At 35.4% G+C, this 25,404-nt stretch overlaps 2 protein-coding genes and 2 long non-coding RNA genes across 5 annotated transcripts; 2 read left to right on the forward strand and 2 right to left on the reverse strand.

The window, feature by feature from the left end:
• Positions 1 to 601: 601 nt before the first annotated feature.
• Positions 602 to 11,354, reverse strand: LOC105174218 (DNA glycosylase/AP lyase ROS1). 2 transcript variants are annotated; one of them, XM_088875390.1, is made up of 20 exons: positions 10,559 to 11,354; positions 8,105 to 9,979; positions 7,612 to 8,022; positions 6,590 to 6,680; positions 5,079 to 6,489; positions 4,868 to 4,947; positions 4,709 to 4,793; positions 4,535 to 4,626; positions 4,383 to 4,451; positions 4,244 to 4,280; positions 4,068 to 4,150; positions 3,216 to 3,710; positions 2,969 to 3,005; positions 2,840 to 2,897; positions 2,536 to 2,675; positions 2,328 to 2,393; positions 2,117 to 2,231; positions 1,988 to 2,026; positions 1,328 to 1,367; positions 602 to 908 (listed from the first exon to the last, which is right to left on the reverse strand). In XM_088875390.1, exons 1-20 carry the CDS (start codon positions 11,352 to 11,354, stop codon positions 884 to 886), a joined length of 6,045 nt encoding a protein of 2,014 aa, XP_088731516.1. In that variant the 3' UTR covers positions 602 to 883. The 2 variants fall into 2 exon arrangements, with proteins under 2 accessions (XP_088731516.1, XP_088731515.1); XM_088875389.1 differs by lacking the exon at positions 1,328 to 1,367.
• On the forward strand, positions 2,600 to 3,826 carry LOC148785117 (uncharacterized). The gene is made up of 2 exons (XR_016062811.1): positions 2,600 to 2,708; positions 2,796 to 3,826. It is a non-coding gene; the product is annotated as an uncharacterized LOC148785117 (long non-coding RNA).
• Positions 8,579 to 11,484, forward strand: LOC148785118 (uncharacterized). The gene is made up of 3 exons (XR_016062810.1): positions 8,579 to 8,717; positions 8,829 to 9,361; positions 10,307 to 11,484. It is a non-coding gene; the product is annotated as an uncharacterized LOC148785118 (long non-coding RNA).
• An 8,042-nt stretch (positions 11,485 to 19,526) lies between these two features.
• Positions 19,527 to 24,540, reverse strand: FK (Ergosterol biosynthesis ERG4/ERG24 family). Its single transcript, XM_011096118.3, has 13 exons — positions 24,383 to 24,540; positions 24,168 to 24,285; positions 24,009 to 24,079; positions 23,685 to 23,741; positions 23,280 to 23,371; positions 22,373 to 22,420; positions 22,062 to 22,182; positions 21,915 to 21,961; positions 21,553 to 21,634; positions 20,698 to 20,774; positions 20,436 to 20,555; positions 19,915 to 19,989; positions 19,527 to 19,831 (listed from the first exon to the last, which is right to left on the reverse strand). The coding sequence occupies exons 1-13, from the start codon at positions 24,428 to 24,430 to the stop codon at positions 19,678 to 19,680; spliced, it is 1,110 nt and encodes a 369-aa protein (XP_011094420.1). The 5' UTR covers positions 24,431 to 24,540; the 3' UTR covers positions 19,527 to 19,677.
• Positions 24,541 to 25,404: the final 864 nt, after the last annotated feature.

Genomic DNA, 25,404 nt, shown 5'->3' on the forward strand with positions numbered 1-25,404 from the left:
CTTTGACATGAATAAATTGAATTCTGTATCTCATGCCCCTGGACCAATCTTAGATACATGAAAAACGCATATAGTTTACATTTTCCTTTTCGTTCTTTTTTGCTTTTTTGACAGCTTTTCCGCTGTAGGGTAGCTGCTACTTGGATGATCTTGAGTTAGAATAGTAAGCTGGTGCTCTTAGTCTTAAATCATATGAAACTTAAAAACCTATGGCTGGTTAATGATCATTCGCAAGACATTTCTGTAAGTCATGTGAAAGCTTTAGGGTCTGTAGATTGTTCTCATATAAATCTATATAACTTCATTTTTACTTTATACAGGTGCCTTTCACGTTAGTGAACTCATTCATGACTCCATTCAATTTACCTGGCATTAAACCATTTACATGCCTTTGGGGTATTACGTTACTCAGCATGTTTTGTAGTTGCCTAACGATTTGCTTTGACCACGGATCTGCCAATACCATGGGCCCCTATCACTGTTCTACATGTTCTACCTTAGCCATGAAACTGATATACCCTACACCCATATCAGTGTTCTACCATGAATGCACGTATTTACCATTGAGAAAACAGTTAATTTCATGAGAACAGGCCACAAATAAGAAGAAAAGATCATTCCTAAATCCCTGCAGGATATTAATATTTCACCTTTGCTGATGAAATATATTCATTTCCAATTAATCCAGCCTCAGTCCTGGTTCACATGATACAAGCCAATGGACTGTCACATTATCCTGCTGCTTCCACATTGGGTTCTACAGATGGTTAAACTAAGTGCAGTCTATGTTTAGTTCTCATCTACCTTTCCTTTTCCTTTGGCTAATTTGCTAGCTGGAAAGTGCAATCTGGCGATGAGAGGACGGGGTGCTCTTGTCTTCCTGTCAAATCCTCTGACACAGACAAACCCTGAAAAAATGGCAGCTAATTAGGATACAGACAGACAGGGTAAAGTGGTTGAACAAACTTTTTCGAGGTTGTGTTGAGATGCAGTATATGCTTGAAATAATCTACTCGTTATAAACTAGAAGTGGTGTAATGCGAAAAAAGACCTTCACATAGGGTTGTTATTAGCTTGTCAAGATATTGGGTATTTGTCCGATTTTGAATATTACTAATCTTCTTGAGTAAAGTAAAACTATCACGTCTACTTCCTTTGTGCTTCAATAAATTCTGCTTGTTTTTGAGTTTGCTTGTGTACTATTTGTCAAATGCCATCTATGTCCAAAACTTAGATCATCCATCCGTTGAGAAGGAAGAGAGGTGGCATTGTTTTGAGAGAATAATGAAATATTACTAGTTTCCTGGCCACTCTGAGAGCTGCTTACCCTTTTAACCATAGCCATTGCTGGTACACTGATGCTTTGTCTATTGAAATAAAGAGAAAACAAAAAATAAGTATAATTTAAATATGTATATGGGTGAACGCTTGTGCCTATACATTATGATAATTTCTAGACCAATAATGTTGGTGAATTAAATAAATAACTACATCTTTTCTCAAAAATGAAAAAAAAAGCAAACAGGAGAATGAATAGAAGAAAAAAAGAGAAAAACAAACCCCTTTGAATTCTACATTACTATGCTTAGTTGAAGTCTTTGATCCTCAACCATCATACAAAAGTAATATCCCATTAAGTATGTGAATTTCTTAACCTGTTGGAATTAGGAGAAAAAATGGTGCTGTTACCCATTTTCTGCCCCTCTATTCCTACATTACAGATTCTTGTGAAGTATGTTAATTGATTGTTATGAATCTCTTGCAAGAAGGCTTTGTGGGAGGGATTTGTTGTTGGGATTCAGCTCTGTGTTCTTTCTGCTCTTGTTGTTTATAGCCTTTCAATATCTAGGACTACTGGTAGCAAAGTTCAGAAACTACATCCTATTTAGATGGTAAATTGGCCACTTATGGTTCAAGGTTTCTCATTTGACATATAAGGTGCTACTGGAAGCAGCTAAAATGATAACAGTCCAATATCCAGACATACCTCTCCAAAAGCAGTATTGAATACCTTCTGTGGACAGCCCTAATAAACAGAAAGAATTGGTGTCTTGTTAATCTTTCAGAAAAATGAACTACTACAGTTAGTTACTCCAGTGTTTCTTTCCCATATTACCTTTGAATATAGTTGGTATTGATGTCCCAAAGTACACTGTTCTCCTTGGCAAGTTCCATAACCACTCTCTTGGAACAGCCATTGGAGATAGGCTGCTTTCATGGTCAGAAAATACCTGCATACAAACAAATTTCACATTCAAACTATTTTAATTGAACTTCTTAATGGGCATGATAATCTATCTGAATAAAAGACTTGGTCCTATTCTTACCTCATTTACTTGAAAGTAAGTGCCATTTAGTGGAAAGCTTCCTCTCATGGCCGTTCTGCAAGGTATCTGTTACGAGTCGTTATGTTAGATTATATGATAACTTGGCTGCATTGTGTTTATCAGTTCTGTAAATTGGCTCAGAAAAAATCATTTATCTGTCCTTTTCCTTTAACAACAGATGTTATGTCTATCATAATCGTGTTTATACCAGAAGAGTCCCCCTGACAGTTTGAGAGTTTGCTTCTCGTATGCTGTTGCATGATGAACAGGTTTCATCACTGCATAGCTTCTCAAGCTCTTGGGAGCTGCACCGTCTTTCTGGCGGTTCAATAGAATTTGCAGTTTCGCCTGTGCAGCATTTGGCAGAATTTGTCATTTCAAGTAACTGCTATGTTAGATAGTTCTCCAATTTTACTTTTAAGTTGCTTATCATACAAATTTGATATATTCAATATTTTGAGACTTCAGACAGGTTTCGACAAGTATTTGGCTATCCCTAGGCTTTCTCTTACCTGGGGTCCATATAGCAAGTAGGTAAGGGCAAGGATCATCAGGTTCTCGTTTGTCCATCTGTGAAATGAAAAGTTATAGTTAGTCTGGCAGGAAGCTTGAACAAGTGTTTTCTGAGAGATAGTACTGACCCCTTCTAGTAGAGGGTGTGAATCTGGAAGCTCATAGCTGGACAAAGAGAAAACGATTATAAGATGTTAGTATTATCCTCCAGAATACTTAACTTGCAATATAATTTTAGAGTTTCATGGAATACTACATGTAGCTTCAAAGATTACTGTTTATTGAGTATGCTCATAATATGCCTTTGCTATAAAACATATGTAGTGGTTCTGGAGTGTGACTCGCCAATTTTTATGAATTAGGACTATTACTTACACTTGATGCTCTGTTCTGAGTCGGCTCACATTCTTAAGTTTAGGCACTGGGATTGAAGCAGCTTGTGAAGTTAAAGCTACTAAGGCCTTTGACATATCGCCCTCCTGTAATTCCGTATTTTGCTGCATGATCTTCTGCAAATTATGAGTGAACTCTTCCATATTGAGTTTGATCGTGGGGATCTCATCAGGGTCTTCATTGAAAGCACTCTCAATATCGCATTCTGGGGCTTGTGTATAGTTTGGTTCTGGTGTGGCTGGCACTTCTATAGTTGGCTCTGGTGTGGCTGGCACTTCGATAATAGGCTCTGGCGTTGCTGGCTCTTCAATGATGGGTTGAGAGTTGCTAACTCTAGATTTAGCATCCATTTGGTTAGCTTGAGGTGCAGGCAACTGCAAGGTATTCATACTTCTCATTGGATTTTGATCAGCTGTTCTGTTTTCTGTTGCACTCACAATGCTTTTGTCTTCTGGTGCTGGGAGAGCAAGTCTTGCGCTGTACACCCATTAATCAGAATCAAATTATTTAACAATGTTGATACTCATGTTAAGCAGATTGTAAGTCACATGCTAGGGATCTAAAATTTTTCTAAATTTGATCAGTTGATGTGATTTTAATGTTGCTTCCATTTTCTTATTTGTCAAGGGTAGATCAAACTCTATAATTTTGGTATTTCCAGATTTATCTTTGTCCTCCTAGTAGTTGGGCCTCAGGGTAGATATTTGATATTCTCTGAAATATTACAGCAAAAAGATGTTCCATGCTCTGCTAGCACTATAATATATTGTGGACAAATATTAAAGCAATAATGAAATCTAGTGGTTCAATAACTAGGAGTGTTGAAGTACAAACCTTGCAAATGCACTTGCGAAATGTCTGCACTCTCCCCTCATTGGACATGCATTGCAATTCGGTTTGCTCTTTGTGCAAAATACCTGACAGCAAAATATCTCGCTTTTGTCTTATATTTCACAAAATTCACTGGTTGTCTTGGGATATCCAATATACTTTTTACAATTGTAACATACCTTTCCAAAAGTGATCATTTGATAATGCAGCTCATATCTGTAATGAGAGAGCATCATAAATCATTGAAGGGCACTCTTGACTTATAGTTTACATTCATTATAAAATTTTATATGTTTTGTGTCGGAAAAAAATATTTACAGTGTTTTCTGATCAAGCTTGCAGAGCCTAGGCCACAGATATTTCTGAATGGACTCCAATACAGGGTACCTACACAAGGTAGTAGCAGCCGAAGTCATTTTGTGTCAGTTTGTCATTGCTATGGGAAGTATGATAGGTATTGAAACACTCACAGTTCTAGCAGATGCAGCTGAAGTGACTCAGGCAATGGCTGCAGAGGTACCCAGCCCAATCGCACTGCTATACGGCCAACATTGGTGTCGACCTTATTGGTGTTGCAGATACAACTTTGTCAGTAAACTTCTTTTCCATTTTAAGTAAGGCATTACAAGCTAGCTTAAACTTACTGGAAAGGCAAGGTGATGAAGGGTCAATAGCCGCACACACTCCACACTCTTCAATCCCAAACCTCTAATACTCAGCAGATACTCCCTGGAAAATAAGGAACATATAAATGCTTTATTGTTCTGAATCTACAGATAATACTCGACAGCTGTAAAAGTTACTTTGCTTTGTCTGGTGGAATATCCCTAAGCCATTCCAGATCAATGCTTCCATGGTCTCTAACAACGCGGTTGAGGAAGTCCTGCACAAGTGTTTAATTGATAATCAGTTGGTGATGAGAGCTTTGTAGGTTTCTGAACAATTTATTGTTGCTCAGTAAAGAAATTAAATATAAAGACTCTAAATTCTTTGCTTCAAATATCTAATAGAAACCTTGATTCTCTCCGCTAGCATATTGTTCATTCCCCTTTCTTTTATTGTATGTGCAATCTCATTAACATCTGCACATCTTACAGCATCCCAGTCCACTGAGTCCAATGTATTGGCTGTTCTCACTCTTTCTCTGCCACCTGCTTGTGCCTGTTTTCTCAATTGATCCCAATCAACTTGGTTCTCTTTCTCTTTTCTGTTTCTTCCTCCTTTTGCTTTCGGTCCTTCAACCGTCTTGCCAGGACGGTAATCAGGGTCCTTATTTGAGTTAACTTCTTTGTGCTCGGAATTTTTTGAATTATCAATGTTGCTACTACTACCGGTAACATCTATCAAATTTTGTGGGTAGATGGGAACTTTTGAAACCTCCTGCATTTTATAATTGTTCTCTTGAACTAAACTCTGTGTTGGTACTTGGCCTGTCCGCTTTCCAACTCTCTCTTGATTTATCTCAATTTGATAGTTGTTACTCGAGTGAGCATTTAAACTGGAAAATTTTGCCCCCTCTTCAAAACTAAAAGCTGTGATCTTCTGATCTGTGGTCTGTGAGGCAGATTCTGAAGACAACCCGCTTAATTCAGCTGCACAAAGTTCCTTGTCATTAGAGCTATTGATGCCCTTGCTGTGTTTTTGAGACAACTCAAAATCTGGTGTTTGTGCTCCTGAGCTGGGTACATGACAGAAAATAGACTTGCTGCATGAGGCCACAGGTTTAGCAGGGAATGTAGGCTTCTCCAGGTGGCCCTCATTCTGCAAGTTAAGGGCCAACCTTTCTGATTGCACTTGTGCATTTTTATAAGACATGTTTTCTTCAGTACCTTTTTCATAAACACCATGTAGTACAGTGCCAGCCATCTGCAGAAGCTTTACAAAAGAAGTAGAGCTGGTGAACGGATTTCTTTTATCCCCAGCTGGTGGTTCTTCTTCTGAGGTGCTCAGTAAGCAAGAATCACTTCTTTCAATGGTTTGTGCAATTGGGGAATCTGCAGAGTTCTGAGAAGAAATCTCTGCAGTATGAGAAGAAAGTGTGTCTTCTGTGTCTCTTCCATCCTCAGTCAAACTTATTGACTTGTTTGTGATTGTTTCACGTGATATAACCAGATCATCTTTAGAGGTATCAGGTGATTGGCCTCTTAAGTTGTCTTTTGGGATAAATGCATCAAAATTGCTTCCAGAGGATTTCACGCTGTTCACTTCTCTAATACCATCATCTTCAAATTCCTGAACTATTTTAGTATCCTCTCCACATACCAACTGATTCAAGATCTCCTTGTTTAGTCCAAATGTCTCCTCAGGATCCAGCTCACATACTTCAGGTTCTTTCATTTTGGTAACTAGTGTCTCTTCATGTAATTCCATATGTTGGCTCTTTGACACAAGGGGAAATCGTGCAGCAAGTGCCATGAAGGCTGAGCTGCAAGAGTCGATAAGTAAAATGAATTTATTTTTCTTGACCCTCCAAAGCTAAGAAATCGTAAACGTATAACTAACTTAAAACAAGAAGTTCAACCAACCTGGAAAGATGATCTGAAACATTCTGAGTAAGGAAAACACCAACTACAGAGTCAATAACTGATCCTTTCCATGGAGAAAAGCGTCTGTCTCCTGTGAAGAAAATTACAGCATACTTAAGTTAGAACATTTGAATTATATGCCATGTTAGTGTCTTGTTCACCTCTTTGTTGGATAAGCACAGTGGGAAAGGAAGACTAGTATTTTTAAAGAATTTTTTTTAATTGCATAAAAAGTTACTTGATTTTCAGATTTGATTCAATTCCCTTCAATATTGGAACTTGTATGTTCTGCCATTATTTACTTGAATGTCTTTCTGCTACTAGTTGAAATGCAGAGTGCAAGATCGAGAGCGTCAGGTTCTGTTTCTTTCAACCTCTTTGGTGCTCTACTTGCTTGTTCCTATATTTTGCATCTTGAATTATCTTTCTCTGAGATCTTAAAAGCCAACTAAGATGAAAAGAGATTGCTTTGGATAACAGGAATAGATTACAAGGAACAACATTCTGGATTAAGTTATACCTTAATTTTATCCAGCCTAACTTCTGGGTATACTATTATTGAAATGCATAGAGACAGTCTGATGTTTATGGCTGCGTGTGTGATTTGTCTCTACTTGCCTCCTTATTCAGTCATGTACCAAGGCATGAGTATTCATACATTTTTGTGTTTGTTAATCATAACTTCAGAATTGGAGAGGCTATTCCTGGATTAAGTAATGGTATAACAACAAAACTTATATTTCTACTTCTGCCCAATTTTATCTTAGCTATTATGTGCAATTATCTATGTTTGACGAATCACGCAGTGCCAGCTCAGTTTAATTAGACATTGTGGCACAACTGGATAACTGCAGATATATACCTTGTACAAGATTCATGCGTGCAATGAATGACTGATATTTCTACTTCTACCCAATTTTATCTTAGCTATTATGTGCAATTATCTACGTTTTATGAATCACGCAGAGTCAACTCAGTTTAGTCAGACATTGTGGCACAACTTGATAACTGCAGATATATACCTTGTACAAGATGCATGCGTGCGATGAATGAGTCTGCTCTTCCATTGAATACTCTTCGTTCTTCTTCCCACCATTTTGTCTTTTCTTCATCTGTTCCATCAATGCCTTCACTATTTATATTTTCTAGCAAAAGTTTCCAAACTCTAGTTGTCTCATCATCAAGGTCGACTTTAGGCCTTGGTCTCCTTCTTCTGACTTGATCAAATGAACTATCAAAAGGGACAACAGCTCCATATGTTTGAAATGGAACAAGGGCATGTTGGTCATCATAATGTGTGTGGTATGCCAAGAACACATTCTGCATCTGAGCTGATGCTGGGCCACTCTCTGCATTTAAATCTAGTTGGTTAAGTTGCTCAATGATTGAGTCAACTGAAGCCATGCATTTCCATGTTAGAGCCAGTGGTGGTCCTGCATTAAACATTGTAAATAAATCAGAAAGGACACGTTGTCAAGGTTCTTGTTGATAGTAGCATCTTCAAAGTTTCAGTACCCATTGATATAGTGGCAGACTTTTGGTGATTGTAGAAATTCTGCATTGTTGAATTTATAAGCAGGCTTCTCTTTGACCGCTTCTTTGTTGTCACTGTTGAATGGGTGTCAGCTACAAGGGCATCCATGCATGTATTTGGTTCATGTAGAATTTCAATATCTTGTTTAACTCTCGATGTTGTTGCTGCTCTGCCTGGAGATGCTGGAAGTCCTTTACAGATTCCTTGCAGAGAAGCTAAATTCCGTACTCGAATGGGGCCTTTTGATCTTCTTTTTCTAATCCTCTCTGTTGGTCCCAAAGCCAACAGATCGTTGTAAACTTGCTTTCCTTTCTGCATACCATCAGTTACATGATCAATTGATAGCAGATTATTAACTTGAAACTGAACACCAGAAGATCCTTGATCTGTTGTTGATGCGAACAGCTTTATGCAAGAATCTCTGAGAGAGCATCTTTCAAGTTTCACATGATTGTCCAAGGTAGATGCTGTATACTGCGAGCTGGATGTTGCCATGTTATGTCCCTTTTCAGTCCTCTTTCTCTTACAGCTTGCTGGAAATTGCAACCCAGGAGTACTATCATTCTTATCTGCATCTTGTGAAAATATTGGAAGGTATGCCTGCAAGGAATTGTAAAATGTTCCATTTTTGTTGCAGAGTTCTGCTTCAACAGTTGTATCCGTGTTTTGTCTTTTCAAGCCTCTCACTTGTCTTTCTGGTGTCAGGCATGTGCTGCTGCAGATGGAATCACTAGGACTTTTTGGTATCGTCTGGCCGTCCAGGTTCATCCGCATCTGAACAATATTTGCCTCTTTATCATGTGTTACATCTGAGAATACTATTTGGCACTTTCCTCGGGTAGATACAATTTGATCTCTGAGCACGTCGTTGTCCTTCAATTGATCCATATTTGTAGAAGGTGAGGGGCTTGGCGAATGTTTTTCAGGCCTTGGCAGGTTATCTTCCCTTACTTGATTCATAGAGTGTGAAAGTTCATGAGAAACTCCCATGTCATTTCTCTCCATCATTATTTCCATCCGCTGTTGGTACGGCACAGTTGTCCTTGGTTGATTTTCCGCATTGAAGTTCTCTGCTTGCCACTCCCTGTTGCAATTTGGAGGTTCACAGTACAAGGAACTTTCATCTCTCACTTGGTCCTCTGAGTTAAAATTCAGAGATCTTTTGCAGGAACTTCTGGTATACCGGCGCGGCTTTACATCCGTGGCTTCAGGAGTTTCCTTATCCATGTTATCTTCAGGTTTGTTGATTCCTTTTCTTCTTACATACTTCCTCTTGCCTACTGGATTATCTGTAGAACTAGGGGCCATTTTGATTGAATCCATTGTTCCATTGGTTTCCCCTTCTAAGGGATTGTTGACTCCTTTTCTTCGAACATACTTCCTCTTGACCCTTGGGGTTTCGGGGGTCACAGTAGGTTTTGCTTTAGTTGATTTAGGAGTACTTTTATGTTGACCTTCAATTATGACTTTGGGCCTGTGCTTTTTCCTCCTTGGCTTCTGCTGAGTGGTCTTGCTCAGACCAGTTTCCTCTGTGCCTCCCTTGTCAGGCTTGTGATTCTCCTGCAATTGTGTGGATGTGGCTGCACACAATTGATCATTGACCAGCTGAAACTTTTTGTTATGTTCCATAACTCCATCCCTGGTGATTTTATTCTCCTGTGCATCTTTCCCTGCAGGTAGTTCATCTATGCTTAAATCCTGTATAGAGGACTCCTGCCTGTGCTCAGCTCTGGTGGTCTTCTCTGGTGTTATGGGTTCAAAGTGGGATGATGTATTCTTACTCAAGAATGCATCTCTAACTGTTCTGGGTGGTGAATTAAGATCAAAAAATTGCCTAGAAGGGATTGAACTTCCATCTGTCAGATATAAGCACAGATTGATTTTAGAGAAGGAAAACAAAATCACATGTATATGTATATATTTGCAAGAAAACCAGTATGCTACCTGTATCTGTTCAATAAATCGGCAACGAAAAGTAAAAAGATGTTCTAGATGCAGAGCTCCGTTTATCTATGCTCAACTATTTTTCTCTTTGCGGTTATTATTGTTTAATATGTAATTGGTAGCATGTCCTCCACTTTGACACATTGTTTGGAAATGCAAGAATGCTACTCATTACTGCTGTTTTATATCAATATAAGCTTGCATAACTAATCCTGTCACAATGTCTTGTGTCTGTTCAGATGGTGTAAAGTAGCATGTTCCTTCTCATCCTTAGACTCTGTCAGGATCATACAGGAATTTCTTTGGACTTCCTGAAGACACTTGCAACGGAGCTTTCAAGTAATTCATGTCTAAAGTTTTTATGTAAGTTTCCTGCCTCTAGGTTCTCAACTTGCAAAACTATATACTAGTTATGTCCTTTTGCAATGATCATTTATTAACACATGGCCACACAAGAATTGACCTATAATAGAAACAGGTATTATACTGACCCTTGGGAACATTAGGTATGTTTAGTTCGGCCTCAAAATTTGCTCCAAGCAAACTGTCCAGATCTTGCAGTGAAGAATTCCCGAAACTCAGAGTAAACTGACGACTTTCAATTTGAGGGAAAGAGGGAGTCCAAGTGCTGCTTGTAGCAACAAAATCTGTATGTGTAAGTGCATTTTCCAATTGACAACCTTCAGTTTGGGGGTGAAAATAGGGGGCAGAAATGCTGCTTGTAGCAACAGAATCTGTATTTGTAAGTGCTTTCTCCACTGCTGCTTTGTTGCCCACCACATGTGCTAAAGCCAAGAGATTTCCAAAAGACATATTGGTCCATTTGTCCATGTCTTGTACGAACAACTTGTCGTTTGTGTGTAAATCGTCTACACAAACATGGGAATTGGCGGCCTCAGCTTCGCGCCAAGTGTCAAAATTGGATAAATTGTCTCCGCAACCATGGGAATTGGTCGCCTCCCCTGCTAGCCAATTGTTGGAGCCTCGGATTACACTATATAGATTTGTTGAACTATAACATGCAGGTGCCATCTGCCATTGTGTCTCTTGCAGAATATCTCCTGGTAATCTTCCTGATTCAGATAAATTTGCTTGGGCGACCACGTTATCTGGAGTGCGCCTTTCTGATTCCAGCCAATTGGTTTGAACCCAGTGATTTTCTTGTGAGTTTGTGCAGATCAGTTGCTGTTTTGTCGAATTGGGCTTTGCGGGGGTTGTAGGAATCCAAGAACAACCAATCTGGAAGTCTTTCAAGTCTGGAGCAGTGTCTTCTCTTCTGACTGCCATCCCGCTGGGGCAAAAACGGTAAATATCTTATCCTTGCTTCTTCAACTGCAATTTTCTGAAATTTTAAGGCAAACTCCTGAAAGGCAGTCACTTTCTCTTTTCCGGCATAAACTTAGTTGATTCTTCTTTAGCGTCAACTGCATTTCATCACACCTTCCCGCTAGATAAAAATGACCAAAAATTTACTAAAAACATTAGAGTGAGGAACTGAGAAGATAAATTTGGAGAAAAGCAGCCAAAACAGTGTTTCCCTTATCCTTGAAAATCACGCCAAGCAATTCCAGCTGACAGATCTCTCAAGGAACCAGGAAATATATAGTTTCTGTATGGTAACGACAGTAAAAACTGGGTGTAGAAGAGAGAGAAACTATTCATTCTTCATTAATTTCACAGAAACACAGCTAGGCCTTTACAGGATGCAAGATTGCGTAGAAAAACAGAAAAAAGAAGCGTTATCCTAGCTCTAATCTGTCACAAAATTCATGAATGCCATTCTTATCGACTCTGTTTCTTTAGACAAAGCGTGAGAGCACAAGAAAATCACAATTTTAGTCAAATTGGCAAGCCTTGGGATAGAACTCACCTAATTGTTGATTCTTGGTCAAGATCTCGTGAAGCGGTGGACGGCAAAGAGAAGAAACTCAAAACAGAGCATTTCTCATAGAGGGGAGAGAGAAAGTAGGAAAAACAAACAAATAGAAAGACCAGGGCTTTTATTCAAGAAAAGAGAGAACCCCTGAACTGATAAATCTTTTTTCCCGGTAAACCCACATAAGGTAATCCATTAAAATATCAATTCTATATTGCAATGTTTTATGCGAGTGTTTGTTGTTGTGTCAATGACAATGCGCGGGAGAATCAATATGTGATTGAACGAAAGCGATAATAAAATATTATATAAAAATATAATTAATTATAAGAAAGGTTGAATCCATATTAACGTTTATAGGTAAGTTATATTTGGTTATAATAATTTCACTTGTCTTGTTGGAATCCAACATTTGAAATACGTAATGAGATTGGGGTCTTTTATTATTAATTTTGAAGAAGATTTATACGATTTAAATGAATATTACTGAGTATAATTAGATGTAGTAGATAAGATGCTGGGGTTTTTGTTGGACCAATTTGGGGGCAAAAACGTACTTGGAAGTCAAACAATAAAACAGGCGTTTGAAGCGGCCTAACAAGGCTTCAACACGTGAGTGAACCGCACGCCATATGGGCATCTCAGTTCGTGAGAAAAGTGTGAATAGTCTGGTGTGAGATTCCGCTAAAGATTTGACGGCGTTAGTGTGCCGTGAAAGGGGTGATATCACCGGTGGGCCATGCCTTCCCGGCCTTACGTACTGTTTGTTTTCATTCTCCCTTGATTTCCGAGCTTAGACGGTGCCGTTGACGCCGTTGGTGGTCCCCTTTTCAGTGGAACAAAGGTGCACGCTTTTCTAACCTGGGTTTGGTACAAAATTCCGTTTAATACGTTTGGTGCAATTTATGATTCTAATCAAGCGGTGGTGGCCTATTTCTTTTATGATGCAAAACGATCGTGTGGTGCCAGTCTACCTTTTGCATGTGTGTGGTTTTGTTGGTTACGTGAATTTTTTATTCAAAAATTATTATTAAAAAAATAAATTTATGAATCTACTTTGATATCCTTTTATTGGAATGGTTTGCGCCGTTTCTTGTAATGCACGGTTGTTCAATTGTGATATTGCATCGATTTTCCACGTATAAAAGTGAGTTTGACTCAATAATTGAATTCACTTCTTAGATTATATTAAAATTATAAGGGTGTTTGATATTTTGATTGAAAAATCACATTTGGTCAATTATGATTTTCAAACAGTTTGAGAATGTAGGCAGAATAGTTTTCAAATTGTTCATTTATTTTCACCATTGTAGAATTGGCTATTTTTCAGGAAATTAATTATTACTGAATAAATTAAATGGAACTTGTTTTTTAGAATTAAGTATTCGATTGTCTAGCCAAATTCAATTAAAAATTGATATTTTTTATGAAATATTGTAACAAATAAGCATTATTAGGAAAATTGTAATTTTAGTCGCATATTGCATGAGTTACTACTTTAAAAAAAAATTCTATTAGGATACTTCATGTTAATATTGGACTCCAGAACTAAAACTCTTCTAGTGAGATTAAGCATTGAAAAATTGCCCATAGCTATGCGTTACTCATTTATACTATAAATATATATTATATATTAAAGAGGAGTACCTCTTTGGTGTCTCTTCCTTTTTTGATCAGTTTTTTCTCTTAAGAAAAAAATTATCTAACGTATCATTCCCTATTATTTGTAGTGAACTAATCAAAATATCAATAGATTATAAATTATAATTATTTTTTTTAATTTTCTAAAAAAAAAAGTGGACTAAAAGAAAATTTCACATAATTAGCTTTTCTTAAACAATCTTTTAATTCTTTTTTTTAAAAAAAAATAGTAAGGACAAAGTGAATGTTTTTATCCCTTTGTCCAAAGATTATATAAATTTGGTAATTTGCATATAAATTTTGAAAAATATAACTATTTTTATTTGAAAGTATTAATAGTTGGATAATTGTAATAATTTGATGAATAACATATAAACATAATTTTTGTGAATATCACCAACTCTTGCATTTTCCAAATATAAAAAAACATTTGAATAAATTGAAATAAAAAGTGAAGAACTAAGATAATTTTTTTATAAAGAAAGAAATGTTTTATAAGAGGTATATGAAAAATCACTTATAGTAGGAGATTAATTTGAAGTGAGTTGAAAAGATAAAATTAAAATGAATTTTACTAAAATCTCAAGAGAGCTTGGAATTTATCTTTAAATATCAGTATATTTTAAGAATGGCGCAAAATGAGGGGAAGAAGATGGGGGCGGAGGATGAAGCTACAGAGATAAAGGGATATATGTATGTTTGAAATAAACGTCTATTAGCTCATTATTGAAATAAATTAAAAATAATATATTTTTATTTTGCAACGTTTATTTTTATACTGCTTAAGTTAAGTTGATTTATATCAAAACTCAAAAACTATAAGTAATTCTCAACCAACTTTTGCAGTTAGGAAACTTAAAAATATTAAGTTATTTTTTCAAGCACTCAATCTTTAATTTTTTTTTAATTTTTATTTTTAAATACTCCCAATTTTTATTAATATTTAATTTATAATTAATTTTTATCGTAAAGTAAAAGTTATTACAAACACTCCTAAAATCTGGGAACGGAGAAAATCCAAATCATTAACTGAAAACAAGATATGATGATTATGATAATCAAAAAACAGGGTCAACCAACTCCATCTGATTCTATGGATTTGCTACCTTAAATCACTGCTTCACAGTATCGAATCTCCAGCAAATAAAAAATGCTTACATGGTCAGCGAAGTCACATGAGAGAGAGAGAGTCCAGCCTCTCGATCGTCCCACCTTGCTATGCTCACCCGTCTGTGGGATGGCTGTCGGTCACCCCTCCCTAACCCTCGTGACTCGAGATATTTTGAAGAATCTTTTTATTGTTGTTGAAGGTGATCCGATCACCAGAGGTAGCACTGGAATTTTCGTCCTACCTTCTTCATGCTTGACACGTTTGACGGAGGAAAGGAATGAGTTATCCTATTTTGCCAATTTTATAGATGGTAACGATGTAGGAGCCTAAAACCCGTTTTGCCCTTCGCACTCACTATTAGTAGTTTCTTCCTCCCCCCCCCCCCCAACCCACTTTAACCAATCAAATCTTTATCCATACTAATATTAAATAAAAAAATTTCACACTCACAAAAGACAATTAATAATTTAGTACACCAAATTTTTGTGAATTCAAAAAATACACTTAACTTATTCAATTTTTTAAATTCATTATTAACTGATAAATTAATTTTTTTCTCTTTTAATGTAATGAACTTATTTATATATTTTATTTTTATTTTTAATATATTTTAAAATATAAAAAATTATTTATTATATGCACATAAAAACAACTTGCCTCAATGACTAATGTATTTATATTAAAATCTCTTATAATCTTGCAATCACAAGCGTGGATGGGTGGATTTTGGGAAAAAAAGAAAAAAAAAAAATCTCATGCACACTCCTGCCTGACTTGGGCCGAATTGGTCCACCAGATTGTAACCTTTTGTAGAAAAAAACACTAATTTTTTTTATTATCCTTATTTGTGTTACAAAATGGTCAAATTGATCCTTTTATCCATAAACGACCCTGCTTATTATTATTATTATTATTTTATACATAGCTCTCTACTATAAATAGGTCCATTTTCGTAATCAACTCATTAATTTAATTTTCTTTCTCCCATATCATGCTTTTTTTTCTTTTAAGTAATTTTAATGTGTTATTTTAACTCTCTACCATAAGTGCATGTGTTAGGAGTAACTATCATTTGTCGTTATCACAAGAGAGATTTTATATCATTTAATAGTGAAAATTCGAACTTATGTTAGGGAGCTATAGTGTCTCAGTTGAAAATTTTCTAGGTCAAATTAGGTTCGATAGATTTTAATTAATTATATAATAAGTGATATATACTTGTTATTAATGTGTAATTTTAAAAAAATAATTAATTACTTTACAAACATATCATATTTAAAACATAATTACGGTATTCGACCAAACGTGATTTGAATTAAAATTTTCGCTCAATTAAATAATTGACGGATAATATAGGACATGATCAGACTTTCATAGGGCTCATTTGGTGGGTGTGATATGATTAGGCGTGATAGAAATGATAATTAATCCTATCTAGCATTATATGATGTTTCGTTTGAGGTATTGCATGTGAGACATCTCATTTGATAATATAATATGGTGTTTGGTTGAAAGATTATAACGTATTGATTAAATGTATAAAAATTATAAAGGGTGTCCATTTTAAAGGTATTATATTTTTATATTGTAGCTTGTGAATTATTTAAAAAAAAATACTAAATTATGTATTGAAATATAATTGCTTAAAATAAAATTGAAAAACCTTTCTTCCATCCTGTGGTTGGCTGATCCCCTTGGATCAGGTGTCGGTGAAAAGGAATCCTCTCGTCCTCAGACCAGGGCGAAAGATTATGGACTTAAATAGTTGGACGAATGATGACTCGCTGTCTAGCTCAAAGAGAGGGCTTTCTTTAAACAAGGGGAAGGCTTTATAGGGGGAGTTTAGGATGGTTTCCGAACGAGAGCTTTGTGAATTTTTTTTTTCTATATTTATATAAAGTCAAAGTTGAAAATACGTATTCAATTAAGTAATTAATGATAAAAAAATTCAAATATTTTTTAAACATCCAGAACAGAAAGAAGTAATATTTTTACTATATTTTATTATTAATTATTATATTTAAAATGCATTTTTTAAATCATGCACAAGCTTCACAAATAACAAAAAAAAGGCAAACGGGAAAAACTCAAAAGTCTTTTTTATTTTAACATGTATTTAAGTAATTTTCATATATTTTTCACACCTAAATATCGTCATTATTAAAATAATTTGATAGGTAATATGAATTTTTTACCGTGCAAATCTTGACATTGTAAACTATAATGATCACAGAAAATAGGAGGAATAAATGTCTGTTAAGTTGTGAGAGAAGAAAGAGAAAATGGGAGAAAGAGGGTACAGAGTGGAGTCGAGGAGAGAGTTCAAAAGTAAATTAGAAAAAAAATAATAATATTAATTTGGGGGATTGCTTATATCAGCTAAATAGGCGTGATTCATTATACCATATATTATGATTAATAAGATTGAGCCCGATATTAATACCGATCTCTAATAATATTAATCAAATGTGTGATTAGTTATGATATATAATTTATCATACCTAATCACACAAACCAAACGGGACCATAGAGTATTATTGTGACATGTCTTACTGATAGTAGTAAAGTCACGATATTTTTAATTATTTTCTTTGTATTGAAAGCATAAAAAACAAATAATAATAATAATGATAATTTATAATAACCCAATTGATTACAAGATCAAAATATACACAACTAACAAAGAAAACTTAAAACTCAAATGTTTGTACCAGAAGCCTTGAGTTCAAACCTGAATATACAAAAAAAGATAGAAACAAGCTGACAAAAATGAAAAACTCCACCCAAAAGCTGCAATTTTAATTTGTATGAAAAGATATAATCCAGACAAGATGGTCTCCACCTCAAACCTTGATGAACTCTACTCTAAGTTTGCAGTTGCTAATATTATTGAAGATCACTTATTACCATCTGCAGTTTTAATTTACTTAGATGGGTTAATTTAGTGGTAATTAGAAATGAATTAGCATGTTTAATAAATTTGGGCTAACTCTTGAAAAAGCAATGATGAGAGTGATTTGCTTTAATCTTTCACCTACTAGCTACTGCCTAGTAGTAGTAGGTAGGGAGTAGTGGTGCATAGCTTTCCTGTCTTTTTCCAAAGGGGACCAATCAAAGTAAATATTTTTATTTTTTACTTGGGACAGAAGATGAGCATCTAATAGGAATAGGAGGCCCAGTCTTGGAAATGGCAGTGAAAAAGAAGTGCATGTGAACTTGTAATTTTTATTTATTCCATACATAGAACCTAGGACAAACGCTCAACCATATAATAATGGATCCCCACCCCACCACCCAACAACCACAAAAGTTTATGTTCTACTTCATCTGTTTTGTTTTTTCCACATTCAAAATTTATCATATAAATTTAACAAAAATAATTAGATAATCAATTATAAAACAACCATAGTTCAGATGATAAAATATAATATAATCGATACAATAATAAGAGAATGAATGTGAGAAAGAGGCCCCACCTGAAGTTTATATAAAACTAGCATTCCAGCACACTCGTGTGTAAAATTAAGAAAAGAGCAACATTTATGTCTTTTCTGGAAAAAATTGCATTAAATATAACAATTTTATATGTAAGAAAAATTTATGTCGACGATTATTATCTTTTAAATGAAATTGCACTTGCAAACTTACAGGGTATATTTGAGAAAAGGAGAATAAGAGCATTTGTTATAAACTCCTCCTACTTAATTTTTAATAGTGTAAATATAGAAGCCATGATCAGCAAATAATCTCATAATGGGACTGAATACATGAGCTTGTTGAGAAAACAATACTAAAATAGGGTGATGATTGTATTAATGGCGATGGTAGAAGTTAGATGGAGGCATGCATAGAGACACCTGTGGCATGCTCAACAAACCAGCACATACCACTCATGGGATTCATAATGTAACCATTCATCACCTCTAAAAACACCACTTCTGTGATTAAATTAAGTTTGTATATAGTCTTAATTAGTACCAAAAGTAACCAAAAACTTATTATATATTTGATTCTAATGTGATCAAACTCGATTGAAATTAGAATTTTTCTTCTGATTAATGTGGTAGATCTCTCACATTGGGAGGTTATCGTTGTACTAATTAAGTGGAATGTAGTTATTCTTGCCTGAAACACGAACATAGAAGAGAAGAGAAGAGAAGAGCAAACAAACGTAGAGGAGGAGAAAAGCGCATTGATTTTCCTATCTGAAATTGACAACTTTAAAAGAAAATATACTGTACTTTGCTCATTGTGGTGCTAGTAGGGACAAAGATGGGCACAAGAAGGCAAAGACATTGATTAGAGAGATTGAATAACAGTGTCAGGACCATTACCCAGCACTTACACTGTCCTGCCAGTTCCACTCCACCTATTCCTACCTCTAAATTGAAACACTGCAAATATCTTTGCATGCCAACATCTCTAAAGCATTACTGGCGAAAAAGCTGATTAGAATAACTGGACTGTGTTTATCTTACTTTTCAATTGCTACTCATATATCAATTACAATTTTTTTTAACACGTGCATCCATCGCACTCACGCAGACACCTGATATTCGAATCCAAACCTCAAATATGAGATCTCGATCGCATTATATATTGCAATGGCATGACGAGAAAGTTTTTCCTTAAAATAATTACATTTACAATTTTTGAACTAAATTCCGTTACTCAACGAACCTTTGCTCACACATTCATCCACCACTTGCTTACACAAGCTCAAAACTACAAATTATTCAAAAATATTTATCTGAAATTTTTTGGAAGAATAAAAAGAATTAGATTCCGTAAGCTAATCATTAGAACTGCAGCATGCAAATGAAGGAAAATCTAAAGATAATGAAACAAAAAATTAAGAAAAAATGGTAGGTTGTGGATTAGACTAACAGTTGCCTAGCAAGACTTTATCTATCCATATGTTACACTCCACTCAGAGAAGAAATGGCAATCAACCATTGAATGCAAGACTGAGGACCTTGCTGCTAATAAACATATGGAAGTATCCTCCAAGGAACCTCTTTCTTGTATTCTGCCCAAATTTCTTTGTACTTCTGTGCACACCGGGCTTCATCTCTTCTCTCTCTCCATATTAGTAGAATGAAGAGGTATATAGGATAGAAATATGGAACTGGAGAACTGCATAACACGTTATATTAATATTAGAACTGAGTTACTTTAATATCCCTATTAGAGCACAAAGTAGAACACAGATTTATTGCCTTATCCCACAAGGTAAACTGAAGGACAGAGCCAGCAACAAGTCTCCAAGATAGTTACTATGCCTTGCAATGCCCCTGAAAGGAAATAAGCATTGAGTATTAGTAAGTAATATCACGAATGAACATTGTATCATAGATGGGTGGAGATTATTTTCATTTGAAATTTCTGCTTTATTTACAGGGTTGAAATGCTATGTAAGATGCTTCCAGTGGCTGTGGCATGACTTGATTCCAAGTAGCAGTCATTTACATGACCTGATCTTCTAAAAGCTAGCAGGTTTAACATCATTTGCTTCTAATTTGCTAAGCCAAATACTCAGCATATGCTACTGTGCTTTTAGATACTAGTACGTAACAGATATAATGGTGAGTTAACTAGTACAGAGAAGAGCCCTTTGCAAAGTTTTAAAGCCATTCTAACTCTACTAACAGAAATGCTATGTTGCCGTACTGTATATCCATATGGTTTCATTGAAGTTGTGGACATACAAAAGGTTCTAAAATACCACATAACAACTTACCAATAGCCAGAAGCAAGCAACTTTCCCCCAATGACCTTCGGAGGTCTACCCCAAATTAGTGCTTTGGGATTCTTTTTGAACACATGCTTCTGCTTGTTAGCTCCTCTAAAGACAAGATAGCTTTCCAATCACAGAATAAGTAATGTCAGTGGGCAATTGACATGACCGATGGACAAGATCATAAAATTGCACACAGGAGAAAAGGAACAATATTCCTGCAATACTGGTAGAACAAAAGTAATATCTGAAATGCGTATATTACCCAATCAGGAAGACGAGACAGTTTGCAATAATAGCAGCAGTTGTTAGCTGCACTTCATTATTTAGAAGCCACCAACCCTTTCAAACATAGAGAAAGAAATTAATAACCGAATAAATGCAACAAGAAGCATAATTTGTCAATAGAATGTATATAACATATTCAAATGCCTTGAACTAGAGTTACAAGAACTATGTATAATCATGACTGAAGTACACCAGAAAATGTTAATCATAGAAATGCTAATCGGATAGTGAACCAACATAAAGCAAATGGCGAAGAGGATCACCTTTGAAAGAATGCACTAAAAAGTGGCAGATAGAATAGAGTCAAGATTACAGAAAATACCCCTTCACTACATCTCTATTCGATTGTATAAGAGCAAATTATAGAAAATCTAAAGAAACCTTGAGACCCAGATGTTTCACTGAGATGCTCAGTTATTGGTTAGCATTTTCATTAACACTAAAGACACTGAATAGCTATAAAATATGCTCAATGGCACCACTGCGCATTGGTAATGAATATCTTGTTGCCTGAAGGCAAGCATAAGATACACATATCAGAAAATTGAGGTCAGACAGAGAGAGGTTTGAACAGTGGAATTTAAACAAATTGTAACATAAGTAAGGGACATATATTAGCCACGAGTTATAATGTCTTTGGTCCAATATTTTTCTTGAGAAAGACGAATTGTCCAGACTCTGAAATTTAGAAGTAAAAGTTGAATAGAGAAGTTTTGTTTAGATTTTTCAAACGATTCAAAGGAATTAGCGCATACACAAACACATACTCACAACACACACGCACATATATATATATATATATATTTGTATGCAAAACGCCATTTTTGTGTACCTGGATACTAAATGTGAATGGGATCCAGACTAGATCTCCAAACACCAGCATGAACCCCAATCTCTCAGCAATTATGTCCCATCTAAGAAGATGCCACATTAATTGTGGTTAGAGTTACGAACTCATGACATCTGAATGAAATGCTAACAACTGCATCAAACTCAAATGAAGACAGTATTGGAGGGGGAGATAAGCTCTTATTTAGAGATGGAAGACAATTACTTCTAGTCCAAATATAAGGCATACAAGACCAGCAATATGGGAGGCTGTAAGTCAATAATGATAAGCACAATGACTACAACTCAATATACCAGATTAGTTGGCATAACTAAAGACTAGCAAGAAGAAAGTCTTGTACTTACGTGGAGGTCATGTACTCTTCATAGAAAAAGTAGTCCAGAATGTATAGCTGCAGTAGGAAAGAAAAAATGAAATTCTTAAAAAAACAGTAAAAAAAAAAAAAAAAGGACTGGCCTCTAGGAACATAAAGTTGAATACTATCAACTTACAACACAAAATAGCTGGTAAAGAATCATCGATCTGCTTAAGTTGGTTTCTAGAATGCATTTTGCAAGAACAGAAAGATTTATAAGAAGCCATCCCATCATACCAGCTCTAACAAAGTAGAACCTACGAAAAGAGATTGCATTAAGAGTAAGAAATGTGATAGCTTGATTATGATATTTCAGTATTCAGCCCGGTGAACATTTCCTGGAATAGTCCATAAATTGAACGAGTGCAAATGGCATCATGTAATGAGTGATAATATGGAGACATTCATAATGTCAAGGCATCCCAGGATCTCAGTTCGGAAACGTACTTGAGGTCAATTCCTATGAACTGAGGATTCAGCTGTATCCCGAACCACCTGAATTAGATGACATAGTACAACACCCGCATCAAAATAGCAGCTTGATGATTGATCATCTTCAAAAGTTGGAAATATAATTTGAATATTAGACAACCATAGTAATAATCTATACTGCATGCAAATTATTCCAGAGCTAAGTTACATATTCTCTTTTCTCCTTTTGCTAGATTTTCTTCATGAACATTTCTTTAGCCATGGGGCATATTAAAAATTGTTCACAGTTCAACACCAACAATTATCTCAACCATTATGCATTTAGACAGGCCACTAAGAAGATATATACATTGTCATCTGAGTGGGAGAAAGACAATAAATTAATCACTTTACGCATTTACATACTATCTTGGAGATATTCTGTAATGGCACATAGATAGAAGTATACAGATCATGAAATCCATTAAACACTTACTAAATGGTTCATCCCATGGAAAAATACATAACTGAGTTGATGGCTTCATGAATGCCAGAGGCAGACACAAGAAACAGATATATTACTCTAGTCTGCGTTGGAGTCCACTCTTTTTGAAGGAAAATCGGAACTCCTCAAGTGGAACTGATTTCTCAGCAAATCTAGGAAGTTCCAAAAAGAGCCCAAATTCCAAAGTTTCACAAGATAACATGTTCTTTTCTGGTTACAAGAGAGGCCATAGTTTAGGCTCTTAAAAACTTGGACAAGTAATGACTAGCAAAAACGTTATTCACTAAACCAACAAATATGTTTGCAGTTAGGACTTCGACATTCAAAATATGCCCAAAATTCACCATAAACCTCAAATGAAATGCTGGAAGAAAATGGAAAAGAAGTTCCTTAAAGTTACCAATTAAAGTATTCCTGATAAGATCCTAGATTAATTACCAGTCATGGATTAAGTTTCCACTAATGTGAGGCTTTAAAGAAGAACTTTGATCACGGGATCTGCAGCCAGCCATGTAAAGAAGAAATGTCACCTGGAACGGACACACAGGTTTTAGAAAGAAAACAGTACAGTGCAGCAATAGTTCAGGTAAGTATAAATGGTTATGCAATGATGGTTTCAGCATCCAGAACTGGTGCACAGCGGCTGCAGTCTGTGCTGTACTCGTTTAATGTGACATTGAAGAAAGATGGGGGCAAATTCAAGGGGCCCTAACAATGTCATCCTTATTCTAAAAACTTTTTGAAATTTTACATTGGTTAAGTTTCATTCTTTATCACTGCGACATCTTAATTCGAATCATTCACATGAAGAAAATGAAACAAGCAGTTAACCCTGAAACTTACAAGTGCACTGAATATAAGTGTTGTGGATAAAAGCTCAAGACCTCTATCAGCAATTGCCTGCAGCAAATACGAAGAAATAAATGCAACTTAGATCAAAATTGTGCCCAAAATCACCAAAAGTTTTGCTTTAACACATTTACCAAGACCACAAGTTCTGCACCCAAATAGGTGTTAGCGCCAGATTATCTGTCACTTACCGTGCACAGAAAACTCCTGACGGGTTTCCCAAATCTTTGCATACAATGCAATTTCCCACATTATATAAAAACAGACACTTTTCAATATGAGCAACAATTTAAAACTATGAATGATGTCAATTCTCACAGTGGGTGATACAAGATTCATCCAACCGCTGATTCCAAGTAGGCAAACCAACAAGAGAAGCGATAGTAATCCTGGATTTAAACCAAAAAGGGGGGGAAAATCTCAAACACCATCGTTCAAACTAAAAACTGTAGAAAAGAGGAAGGTTAGAATCCTGACCGTTGCAACGGTAATGGAGCCGAGTTCCATCTGCTAAAGTGGCTCCGGGAACAACTCTTCCCGGCAAAATAGATCCAGCGATTGCCAGATAAGTGAAAAACACCACTAGCATGACTACCTATTGCATAATTGACACAGGAACTAGTCGTTACAATCAGATGGGGATACACATACATCGATGTGGCGAGAGAGAGAGAGAGAGAAAGCGGGCTGACCGAAGTCCATGAAGGAGTGAATGCTTGAAGAAGAGCGTTGAGATCCATGGCCAACCAATATCAGATTCAATCAGAATCTCTGCTGCTTCCTTACGACTTTGCTGTCAAGTGCCCGGCTACTCTACTCTATGCTCACGAGTTGATGACACGACTATAATATACGACAGCTGAACCCATTTTTAATCAACAAATGTGAAAAGAGTTTACCACTCCAGTCCTCAATTAATATCACTTTTTACCCCTCAGGTTCTGAAAATGTACATTTACCCCTTCTACATAACCAAATCTATTTTTACTTTTTAATTGTTTCCCTCTCTTGTAAAACTTGGTTTGTACTTAACCATAGCATAAAATGCAATCTACTCCCATCTATTATTCCCAAACGGGGAAAGCATGTGAAAAATAATAATAATTTACCTTGTTGAATTTAAAAAAAAAAATAGAATATTCTATTAAGCTATGTAGTGCGCATCATGTGCCCCTAACTTTATACTCCTAAATATGAATAATTAGATTTTTTTAATATATATGTATATATCAATGGTCTATAAATAAATGACTTAGATCTATATGATAAAATCAAACTAATTCATAATCTTCATAAATAATTATTGAATGCTCGATACTTAAATACAATGGTTTATCATTTATGAAGATTTTCTCTCTCTCTCTATATATATTATATATCTCAAAAAGAGTTGGACATCTTGTAATATAACTTTATAATCGTAAATACAATTAATTATTATAATATGTATTTTATTTTTTTCTTCATAAGAAAACCTTAAGTCAACACAATTAATAGCAATCAATTTGTGAAATAAATGAATGCGGCTAAAATATTATGTAAGTAATCAATCCACGTAATTTTTAATCAAGAAAAAAAATAATGGCATATAAAAAATTGAAGAAAATTATAATTTTAGTTATAGAACTGTTAGCAATATTACTCTCATACTTTGTTGAAATAATCAAATATTAGTTTCACACTTTATGAAAATATTGCAAAGTTAGTCCCACTA

The sequence above is a fragment of the Sesamum indicum genome, linkage group LG11 (genome assembly GCF_026168435.1).
Source record: "Sesamum indicum cultivar Baizhima isolate 11 linkage group LG11, ASM2616843v1, whole genome shotgun sequence".
In the NCBI taxonomy this organism is placed as follows: Eukaryota; Viridiplantae; Streptophyta; class Magnoliopsida; order Lamiales; family Pedaliaceae; genus Sesamum; species Sesamum indicum.